The 12,485-nt window shown below is 36.2% G+C and overlaps 1 protein-coding gene across 9 annotated transcripts in view; it reads left to right on the top strand.

Moving 5' to 3' along the window:
* LOC114664937 (transcription factor MafG) overlaps window positions 1-12,485 on the top strand; it is a 159,891-nt gene that overhangs the window by 123,369 nt on the left and 24,037 nt on the right. For 6 of the 9 annotated variants that reach the window (XM_028819262.2, XM_028819259.2, XM_028819258.2 and 3 more), the window contains one exon: window positions 4,004-4,069. The exons of 1 other annotated variant lie outside the window; for it this stretch is intronic. In XM_028819262.2, the coding sequence (XP_028675095.2) occupies window positions 4,004-4,069 (66 nt within the window). Of the gene's footprint in view, window positions 1-4,003; window positions 4,073-4,142; window positions 4,843-12,485 lie in introns of those variants that run through there. 2 more of the 9 variants (XR_007936649.1, XR_007936650.1) reach the window with 2 other exon arrangements.

The raw sequence follows: 12,485 nt of genomic DNA on the forward strand, positions 1-12,485 counted from the left end.
GAGTATCTATAATTGATCTATAGATTGTAATTGGCACGCAGCCAATCAGTGAGAGTTAGAATTCTGGCTGGGTTGTAGTGGATCAAATACTTAAATCTCTTGATGACATGCAAATCAATTTATAACTTTTAAGTAATGTGTTTTTTCTGGATTTTTGTTTGATATTCTGTCTGTCTCCATTAAAATGAAACTACCATAAAAATGAGAGACTTCATTTCTTTGTAAGTGAGCAAAGTTACAAACTGAACAGGGAATCAAATACTTATTTCCCCCACTGCAGAGTTCCCATGTTACCCTCTACTATTTCGCTTCTAATGTAAAGGTTGTGTGGTATTATTAAATCTTGGTGAATTTCTTTGTGCTCTAAATACTTTAGTTGTGAGAGGAGCTATGAAGAACATCTTTAAACATATTTTAGAGATGCATTATTGCAATCTAGATTTTGTACTATTCTTGCATAACCAGTAAATATATTGGCAAGTGCCTGAACAGATTGAATTTTGTAGTGTTCAGAGTTTATTTCATTAAGAACAGAGAAGTGTGCATGTTTAATGTGAACACTGTGTAATATTTCAATCTAGTATTACTTTATAATTGAGTCAGAGACCCAGCCTAATTAGGTGAATAATACAGGCAAGGAACAGTGGAGACATTTTAAATGGGCGCAGCATGATAATGGGTACCATTTTAACTCTTCATTTTAGATCACCAGCTATCATTGGTTTATCCTTGGTACATAGAAGTGATATGTTTAAACAATGCAGCAGTAGCATTTTAATGTATGTGTATGTAAAGAAATAAACATTGTATTTTTATTCTTCATTCATTAATCTGAATGCTATACAGTCATATATTTATATGCATATTTCTACTCTAGCTTTGCTTTTGTTTATATTCAGTTATCGTTGAACATATTCTTTAATTGAAATTTGAATTTATGCTTGTTCACAAAAGAATGAATTTAGAAAAAGCAAATCTCTGAAAATATTAGTTCAAAATATTCATTAATGTTTAGGTGTAACCCTAAAAATGACTTATTACCATGTAAAAGTTTTAGATTTAAATATTGTGAATTAACGGTTTTAGTTTAGTTAGCATTGTATCATAGTGGCTAAGTCTCAGGGTTTTTATTTCAGTTCCTCTTTACCAGCTTGTGTTCTGATTGTCTTTTTAAAAGTGTACAATGTTTTTGTATAGCTCAGTACCTAGCATTGCCTCTGGTGTAGAAAACTAATTTATAAAATAGAGGATATTGGTATAAATGTTGCTTCCTTTATACTGTATTTTTCTGGTTATCTCATGAGATTCTTTTGTTTGTTATTGTGAAATTAGGTATTTTCTCTTTGAATATTAAATATTCACATTATTTTAATGCTTAGACAATTACTGTTATGTAGTATTGCATTGTTTAATTGCAAAAGTATATTTCTTTTAAGTTAAGGTTCTAAACTGTTAGTGTTTATTAATATTCCAGAACATAATAAGAATTCAACTGTCTAGCCATGGATGAACAATCTCCTAATTTTTGTCTTTTAAATGAAATCAGGGCTAAATTCTTCTAGCTCTAGAAATTCAAGTAATGTAGTACAGCATCTTGCTACAATTTGGAAATACTAGGAAACTGAATTCAGTTATAAAAATATAACTTTAATATAATATAAAACTTGCAAAAACGTGAGTTTTACAAGAAGAATTTATAGTGCTTTATTATTCATATTTTCCTTTTTATTTTCTTAAAAAAATCAACACACTTTGAAAGTGAAACAAATCAAAAAAATTGCCAAAAAAAAAAATTGTTTGCAAGAAACTGCAGTCTGTATATCTTTTGCTTTCAGTGCGACACTTAGACAAGGTTAAGTTTTTAGTCCTCTCTCCTATTTCCTTTTTTAACCCTTTAACCGCCAACTCCCTAAATATTCCCCACGCCAGGCGAAATCTGAACAATTTTCGTTTTTTTACTTTTTTACATTTTTTTTACATTTTTTACATTTATTTAAGCAGTATTGACCACTAAATGTTGTGCAAGTTCTAGAAATGGGCAAACACATAATAAAACACAAAATGTACCTTTTCTCAGGCTTCTGGATTTATTGTCTACTACAAAACGGAACAGTCAAAAGTAATTCAAAAGTCAAAAGTAGTTCAGTCAATCATAGTTTCATTCCCAGTATTTGAGTTTGCTGTGCCACATGCCAAAGCAGGGAACTGCACAAAGTCCTGGATTGCTGGGACACTTTGAGCAGAAGGTCTTGACGTCTCTACGCTGACCCTTCTTTGAACAGACACGACAGCGTTTTTCTGAAAGTCCAAAGTCCTTACATTCATCTGGCAACACTGCTGAAATACTACTCATAGGATCCTCTTTGCCAGTGTATACACGAAATCTATAAATGTAACCTGAATTCTCAGCTAAGCAAAACATCTTGATACCAAACCGTGCCCTTTTCAATGGTAGATACTGTCGAAACTGTAAGCGGCCCTTCCACAACAATAAACTTTCATCAACTGCAACTGACGGTCCTGGCATGTAGGGCAACTGAAATGCTTCAAATAAATGATCAATCAAAGGACGTAGTTTGAACAAGCGGTCGCGGTTTGGATCTTTCTTATCTGGCTCATTTCTGTTGTCATTCAAATGAAAGAATTTCAGCAGCAAAGAGAATCGGTTACGTGTCATGACAGCTGCAAAAATAGGTGTTGCATACATAGGATCTGTAGACCAGTACATCTCAATATCTGCTTTTCTGATTATTCCCATCAACATCAAAATCCCAATGAATTTTTTCATTTCGCTTTCATCAGTTACAAACCAAGCACGAACACGGGAATGTGGAGGTAAATTGGGATTTTTCTCAATAAACTGTGCTGCATACAGATTTGTCTGATGAACAAAATGTCTGATCAAATCAGGTGACACAAACAGCTCATAAAACTGCTCAGCAGTGTAATTGTTTACATCAACAATAAAGCCACACGTTACCTCAAACGGATGCAGAAAAGGTAGTTCACCTCGGGCAGCAGTCCAGTTGAGATGCTGGGGATACACCCACTCATCGCCGTCATCCGATGCGTCTTCATTCACAGTATCATGCAGCGCACGTTGCTGCTCATCATTGTCGCTAAAATCTTCTTCAGAACTGCTACAATCATGATCAGAACTGTCCAAAATCACCTGCAAAGCCTCACTTGAAGTCAGTTTACGTTTCGCCATATTCACAGCTTTCACTTTCGAATCACATCACGTGATCGGCCAATACAAGCGCAGAGTTGTCGAAATACAACGTAGTAATAATACCCACGCCAAACTGTCAGTTGTACTACGTGCCAGGCATTCACATAACCACAGGCAAATGTGCCGGATAATTCCGGCAGTATGGCGTTAGCAATAAAACAACGGTGCCGGATATATCCGGCAGAGGGCGGTTAAGGGGTTAACTGATAATTTTTGATGGAATTAAACTGCTTTGCAGTTGTACATTATTTTTATTAAACTTATTCTTCTTGTCACGTTTTATTGACATATCCGTGGATGTACAGTCCCCATATCTTTTAAGTTAAATTAGTCTTAGATTCTTCTGCCATATAAAATTACATGATTTGGTACAATATCAAGCTAAATTTTAAAAGATTAAGGAACAATATACAGTATAAACTGACCAGCCTCTGTACAAATGTACTGAAAGATATTTTGTGCTGGTTTATACTTAAAAATATATATTTATGAATGTTTTTGTGTGATATATATATACATACACACTGTGTATATGTACTACAGATACACACAATAATATGAAGTACTTTTTATTGACATGATATGTGAATGAAGCCCTATGTATTTAAATGTAAAACAACTATCTTCTAATTAACCATTTCCTTAAATTATGTTTTTATTTTTGGGTTACATTAAACTGCAGTGAAACTCAGCAGATCAGTGGGATTCTAGCTTGGTTGCCTGGAAATTGAAATAACTGTCTTTTTCTGTCTTGTTTTTCTACATTTACAGACTTGCACTGTAAGCAAAGTCTCCTGTGGCATGACGACCTCAAACAAAGGAAGCATGGCCTTAAAGGTACAGGTTGTCCTTCTGGCTGTTCTCTGCTTTGATTAACATTATAAACTACTACTTTTTCATTTTCTTCCAGCATTTACCAGTCTGCGGATGTGTCTTACAACTTCATGTAGTAACCTTTGCCACTACAAGGAACCCATGGACTTCTAGAAGTTTGAGATATTTTAAAGATTGAACAAAACAGAAATTCCAGTGTTAGTTATTTATGTTTAAACAAGTTTCTAGCAAGGCTTGTATACACATTGGTAGGAACAGCAGACCCATGTAGACAAAGAGGCAGCTGTATGCAGAATAATTAATTATTATTAAGCTATTATCATACATATTTTGGAAGAGGAGAGTGAAGCTGGTTTTGGGATTTCTGAGAAAAGATGTCAATAGTTTCTCCGAGATCTGTGATGTGATGGCAGACTGTATTCAGGGTTTCTTTCAGAGACCTGGCATGAATATGACTATGAGTGAAACAGTAGCTTTTAATTTTCACATCATTGTTACTGTAAAATGAAATGGTTGGTATTTTTGATCACCAGAAATGGCTTTTTATTGGTTGTAAAATTAGTGCTTGGCCATAGAACTAAATGGAAATATAATTGGGTCAGTGCTTTCCCAGTACGGCAAAGTCACACAATGTATAACCGTTAATATTGATTTTTGACATATTTAAAAAGAATTGTATACAGTAATCCCTCCTCGATCGCGGGGGTTGCATTCCAGAACCCCCCGCGAAAGGTGAAAATCCGCGAAGTAGAAACCATATGTTTATATGGTTATTTTTATATTGTCATGCTTGGGTCACAGATTTGCACAGAAACACAGGAGGTTGTAGAGAGACAGGAACGTTATTCAAACACTGCAAGCAAACATTTGTGTCTTTTTCAAAAGTTTAAACTGTGCTCCATGACAAGACAGAGGTGACAATTCATCCATCCTCTTCTGCTTATCCGAGGTCGGGTTGCGGGGGCAGCAGTTTGAGCAGAGATGCCCAGACTTCCCTCTCCCCGGCCACTTCTTCTAGCTCTTCCGGGGGAATCCCAAGGCGTTCCCAGGCTAGCCGGGAGACATAGTCCCTCCAGCGTGTCCTGGGTCTTCCCCGGGGCCTCCTCCCGGTTGGACATGCCCGGAACACCTCACCAGGGAGGCGTCCAGGAGGCATCCTGATCAAATGCCCGAGCCACCTCATCTGACTCCTCTCGATGCGGAGGAGTAGCGGCTGTACTCTGAGCCCCTCCCGGATGATTGAGCTTCTCACCCTATCTTTAAGGGAGAGCCCAGACACCCTGCGGAGAAAACTCATTTCAGCCGCTTGTATTCGCAATCTCGTTCTTTCGGTCACTACCCATAGCTCATGACCATAGGTGAGGGTAGGAACATAGATTGACTGGTAAATTGAGAGCTTTGCCTTATGGCTCAGCTCCTTTTTCACCACGACAGACTGATGCAGAGCCCGCATCACTGCGGACGCCGCACCGATCCGCCTCACGCTCCTTTCTTCCCTCACTCGTGAATAAGACCCCGAGATACTTGAACTCCTCCACTTGGGGCAGGATCTCGCTCCCAACCCTGGAGATGACAGTTCCGTCTCACAATTAAAAGAATGCAAACATATCTTCCTCTTCAAAGGAGTGCGCGTCAGAAGCAGAGAATGTCAGAGAGAGAGAGAGAAAAGCAAACAAAAATCAATAGGGCTGTTTGGCTTTTAAGTATGTGAAGCACCGCCGGACAAAGCAACTGCAAGAAAGGCAGCAATGTGAAGGTAGTCTTTCAGCATTTTTTAGAGGAGGGTCCGTATCCTCTGGGCCAGTGTGCGAACAGCCCCTCTGCTCACACCCCCTCCGTCAGGAGCAGAGAATGTCAGAGAGAGAGGTGAGAGAGGCCGAGAAAAACAAACAATCAAAAATCAATACGTGCCCTTCGAGCTTTTAAGTATGCGAAGCACCGTGCGGGAAGCATGTCGCTTGACAAAGCAGCTGCACAGAAGGGAGCAATGTGAAGATAATCTTTCAGCATTTTTAGACGAGCGTCCGTATCGTCTAGGGGTGCAAACAGCCCCCCTGCTTACACCCTCTCCGTCAGGAGCAGAGAATGTCAGAGCGAGAGAGAGAGAAAAGCAAACAGTCAAAAATCAATACGTGCTGTTCTTTTAAGTATGCGAAGCACAATGCGGGAAGCATATCGCTTGACAAAGCAGCCATATGTAAGCCCAGCAAGGAAGAGAGCAATGTGAAGGTAATCTTTCAGCGTTTTTTGAGGAGAGGCCGTATCCTCTAGGGGTGCAAACAACCCCCGTGCTCACAATATATTTGAGTAGTTTTATTTAATACGTAATATGCGCTCTGGTTGGGTAGCTTCTCGGCCATCTTCCAATAGCGTCCCATGTATGAAATCAACTGGACAAACCAACTGAGGAAGCATGTACCAGAAATGAAAAGACCCATTATCTGCAGAAATCTGCGAACCAGCAAAAAATCTGCGATATATATTTAAACATGCTTACATATAAAATCCGCGATAGAGTGAAGCCGCGAAAGTCGAAGCGCGATATAGCGAGGGATTACTGTACATTAAACCACGAAAGGCACCCTCTAAATTATATATGACTGTGTTTTTTATATCATTATGCAAAAGAGAGTAAATGTGCTTAACAAAAAGTATTTAAGTGAAGTTTTTTAAATAAGTGGTGGTTATTGTGGTTTTTATGTAGTAGGACAGACTTGAAGACTGACTTAAAAGCACGACAGGTCAAGTGAACCTAAATGTGTATGGTTTTAAAGATTTATTATTACATATATATATTGTTTATTTTCATAGTCATTACTTGCAGTCTTTTTGCACAGCTCTGGATTTATATTGCTATTCTATCAACTGTACAATCACCATTTTTGGGATGATTTTTTGATTTGTTTGGATCCATATCTGTTATCTCAAAAATCCTAAGAATCTTAATCCATTGCTGGGCTTGTCAATGAAACGGAACACAGAGTTTGAGAGTAAAGAAAGCACTGTCTTTATGTGATTTTTATTGCAAGAAAAATGTACATATTATAAGCGGCAGATTTAATTGTACAATTAGGAAAGTACAGTGATCAATAGAGTGAACCAAAAGGATGAACAAAAAGGAGTTGCCCAAGACAATATGTACTGCTCCACCATAGTCATCAAAACCAAAAACAAGGAACAACCAATAAACCATCAAACAAATTATCTGCCTAACCACAACCTTGCATGGCAAGGCTGAAGCACCAAACAGCCAATAAAAATATTTGGTACCTTATCTCTTTGCTAATAATAAAAACTCTTTTCCAAAAGCAGTTTCTTCAAAAATATTTACTGTTTCCTTTTTCTTTACTAATATGTGAAGATAATAACTAAAGATGCTTAAATTTTAAACTGAAGTAAAACATTTATGTGAATTAACCAGATCTGTTAAAATACAGGTTTGCCAATATGAGTTAACTGCAACTATAACAAGAAAAAATATTTCTACTGATAAAGTGTAAATAAGAAGTTAAAATTTCCAAAAAAATGAAGTAAAAGAGGAATATTTGTCCTGTAGGTTTTCTTTTTCATCTGATTTTAAGTAGTATTTACTCATAGTTCAAGTGTCTAAAACACATGCGTATGAGTACAAAACACATGGAATATTAAATGTATACAGAAGTGTCCCCTACCCCCACACTCAGGGTTAAAACACATAGACAAAAGATACTGGATTGACATCACATGCAGCTTTAATGTGAAGTAAAGATGTTTGGAATGGCTTGGGGGAATTGATTAACAAAAGAAAGAACAAATAGACATGTTATCTAAAGTTTAGTTGTTGCCCAAAAACGTTATGCCCAGTTGAGATTATGGAGGAGTATAGTGTTGATAACCATCAGTTTTTATGGAAACAATTTTAAACAGTGAGAGGCAGTTTGTGGCATTTTAATATGAAACATTATACTCTACCAAAATGCCATAATTTAATCACATGATTAGTAATTGGGCTAAGGTGTAATTTAAGGAGTCAAATATTGGAAGAAAGAATATTGTTTAAATTATGTTGGGCAACCTAGTAACAATCCAAATGTAATAAAAATGAAGCACCCAGGGAATGAAATTCAGGATAATTAAATTAGATGGGATAAATAACTAATGGTATAGCTGCAGATCAGAAAATGCCACATTAGCTTTATCCCTATAGCAAAAGTGAGCACAATTCTTCAGTCTACCCTCTTTCCATCTCAGATAAATTTAGAAAGTAGTGACTTCACTTCCAACAAGGAGCAGAAGAGAAAAGGGAAACCTAGAACTTAATAGGATTAAAACCTGAAGTGGTATTTTCAGTGTGTCAAAATGAAATTGGATGAAAACAATTTCAACCTTATTAAAGGTTGGGACATAATTAATGTTTACTGAAGAACAGATATCCACACCTAGATTCTTAAGGTACTAAGAATTTCAAATTTTATATCAGCTTTATTGACAGAGACATCTCCATATTGTTCAGAAGAAAAAGGCTAAGGATGAATGGAAGATGTGATGATGCATTTTAAAAAAAGAACTTTATCAGCATAGAGCAATAATGAGTTTAGTGAGTTTAACTGTAATGGAAGGGAGATGTACAGAATTATAGACAACTTTCACTGCAGGTTCCAGAGAGAGTAGTGGTTATTAAAAGAGGACACCTTGTTAATGAACATCTTACTTAGGAAGGACTTACTTGCATTGAAGTTTGTTAAAACAGTTGAAGAACAGGTAAAATGAAGAGTTTGCAAAATGGTTAAAGTTAATACTGAAGGACTTTGCAAAGAGATATTAAAGCATTCAGATGCTTTTTTTAGCTTCCAGCAACCTAAAATGTTTTTGGAAGTAAAAGTATAAGCAGGATCAATAATATGCAAAAGGCTTCCAAGGAAGTCCAGTGCCATTGGAATACAGATGAAGCCTGTTTGATCAAGGTGAATTAATGTACACATGGCAGATTGTTGGTTAAGATCCCTGCCCAGAGATGACAGGTTCTTATTTTGTTTAAAGAAAGTGAAATCACAGCCTGTTAGTATGCCAGTTATATCCACACTAGCTGTAGAAAATTAGAGTACTTGGAATAAAGAAGAGAATCACATGTCACAGGATGTCAAAAGATAGCCTCTGAAAGCATCATTCATCAATGTTTTTTTTTTTATATTAGTGATGACATCTTGACTTACCATGGGTACAAGGACAGAAAGCAGAGATACATTCGTCTTTTTTGGTTTTGAGAGCAGAATATTTTTTTGGCTTGGAAAGGAAGCTATCAAAATAATGTAATGAAGTAATGGGAGCACCAGTGTACAAATTAGAATTTAAATTGAAGAATGAGTTATTTTTGATCATAAGAAGTTGTTCTTTTTCAGGTTTTTATGGAAATGTTGGATGTAAAGGGTTTCTTTCTGTAAAACTGGCATCATTTAGGAGGATTATTTATTTATTTATTTATTTTTGATACTTGCCCAGAATGTTGACTGTTGCAGTAGTAGGTCCAAACCAGTACTGGCAAAAATATCTGCACATTTTTATATTGCTGGGGGTGCATTCTGTATTGATTTACATTTCCATGTCAGCTGGGAAACTAAGAAAAGACTGCAAAATCACCACCAAAGCACATTGAATGTTGAGATCATAATGCACTGAAAATATTTACTAAAGCTAACTTGGATGTTAAATTTTTTACAAGTCAGTGAAGGTGTGTGTTGGTGTGAAAAGTTAGTAAGTTCCATTATTTGTATTCTCAAAAGTACCTGAAGTTGGAAAATGAATTTAGAATAAGAACTTTGCAGCATGTTGTAAGCAGCAGTTGCTATTGAATTTGGAAAAGTAATGTAATTAAATGTGATTGAAGCAAAATACTTTAATTTTTGTCTTTGACATAGTGCTATATGCCATGTTCACAGTACATGTGTGTTTTAAGCCAAAGTCCCCAAGGTTTTGGCTTCAACCATATTTATTCTCAAAAGATCTTTAAAATCAGTGTATTTAACTGGTATCTTAATTTTCATATGTAGTAATTCTCTTATTAAAAATTCTATCCTATATAGTGTTATAATGAAATTTAAATTCAGAAATCAAGAGTGAATGGTTTAATGTTTATAAAAATGTGAAACTCTCAAAAGTAAAGCATGAATGAAAGCTTACAAGTAACCATACCTAGGTCTACAAATAAATATAAATACAGTAATCCCTCGCTATATCGCGCTTCGCCTTTCGCGGCTTCACTCCATCGCGGATTTTATATGTAAGCATATTTAAATATATATCGCGAATTTTTCGCTGCTTCGCGGGTTTCTGAGGACAATGGGTCTTTTAATTTCTGGTACATGCTTCCTCAGTTAGTTTGCCCAGTTGATTTCATACAAGGGACGCTATTGGCAGATGGCTGAGAAGCTACCCAACTTACTTTTCTTTCTCTCTCTCTTGCGCTGACTATCTGTGATCCTGACGTAGGGGGTGTGAGCAGGGGGGCTGTTCGCACACCTAGACGATACGGACGCTCATCTAAAAATGCTGAAAGATTATCTTCACGTTGCTACCTTCTGTGTGCAGCTTTTAAGTATGCTGCACGGTGCTTCGCATACTTAAAAGCTCAAAGGGCACGTATTGATTTTTGACTCTCTCTCTCTCTCTCTTCCTGCTCCTGACGGAGGGGGTGTGAGCTGCCGCCTTCAACAGCTTTGTACCGGTGCTTCGCATACTTAAGAGCCAAACAGCCCTATTGATTTGTTTGCTTTACTCTCTGTTTCCTTTGAAGAGGAAGATATGTTTGCATTCTTTTAATTGTGAGACAGAACTGTCATCTCTGTCTTGTCATGGAGCACAGTTTAAACTTTTGAAAAAGAGACAAATGTTTGTTTGCAGTGTTTGAATAACGTTCCTGTCTCTCTACAGCCTCCTGTGTTTCTGCGCAAATCTGTGACCCAAGCATGACAATATAAAAATAACCATATAAACATATGGTTTCTACTTCGCGGATTTTCTAATTTCGCGGGTGGCTCTGGAACGCAACCCCCGCGATGGAGGAGGGATTACTGTAGTAGCAAGACTATTGTTAGTAGTACCAGGGTGTTGTACCATGTTAGACTTTATGGATGTAATGAGAAGTCCAGCGAAACAACACATTTTATTGGCTAACTAAAAGGATTACAATATCCAAGCATATAATATGCAAGTTTTTTATTTAGCCAATGAAAGTTGTCATTTCACTTGATTTCTCAAGACTACTGTTATAAATGTATACTGTACTGCAACCAACTTGTCTATAATTATATTGTATGTATTTTCATAATGATCAATTGCTAATCTAATATTGTTTCATATTGTAGTTAGTTATATCATTGTTACACTTAAGAAATACAAAGTATTAATACATTTAGTGTATACACCTATCACAGAAAGCACCATGATAATAATAATAGTTTTTCAACAAATTAGTAGTCAGTTAAGAGTAGATCTGTAGTACCACTTGGTCACCTACATTTTACAGTTGACCTTGTAATACTCTCCTACATCTTCTCAAGATTTTAAAGATTGAATTGAATTTTCATTTTGAAAAGGAACAATGTCATGCACATGGTAGTGGCACGCTAATAGAAGACAATTACTTTCTTTTCCTTTTAATCTACTTTACTTTACACTGTACTCTTGCCTTGTTTTGTTTAGTGACACATTGTTGAAAAAATAGATGTTTTACATATTCTCAGAAATTAATGGGAAGCATGGTTAAATTTTTAGGGTCAATTTTTATACAGACTGACTTAAATCTGGGGTATTTGGCAAAATATTCAACCTCAATTCCAAAAAAGATGGGACAGTATGGAAATTCCAATAAAACAAAAAGCAGTGATTTGTAAATTTACATTGAGTTTTGTTCAAACAAAAACAGCATAAAGACAAATCAAATGCATTGTTTTTTGAAGATATAAATTTATTCTGAAATTGATGCATGTAACACATTACAAAAAAGTTGCATATGTGTAGTTTAGGACTAGTAATAATTTGACAAGTTGAATTAAAGAGGCAATGTTAAACAGGTGAGGCAATTGTGTTACACTATATAAGTAACCTCAAAAAAGCGCCTAGTCCTTCAAAAGCAAGGATGGGTTAAAATGAATTAATTTGCCAACAGACATGTCAGCAATTAATCCAATACTTTGAGAACAACTTTCCCCAAAGACAAATTGGGGTGTATGTGGCAAGCCAAAAACACTTTTGAATGTATGTGATCTCCAATCCTTCAAACATCACTATCTTAAAAACCATTTTGCATCTGTAATGAATGACATGAAATGAACTTGTGAATACTTCAGTAAACCAAGTTATGTCTTTAGTATGCAAAGCAGAAGTAATATATCAGTGTCGCATAGACTATTGCAACTGCTACAGTGCAGTGTTTCCATAACTT

The sequence above is a fragment of the Erpetoichthys calabaricus genome, chromosome 14 (genome assembly GCF_900747795.2).
Source record: "Erpetoichthys calabaricus chromosome 14, fErpCal1.3, whole genome shotgun sequence".
Lineage (NCBI taxonomy): Eukaryota > Metazoa > Chordata > Cladistia > Polypteriformes > Polypteridae > Erpetoichthys > Erpetoichthys calabaricus.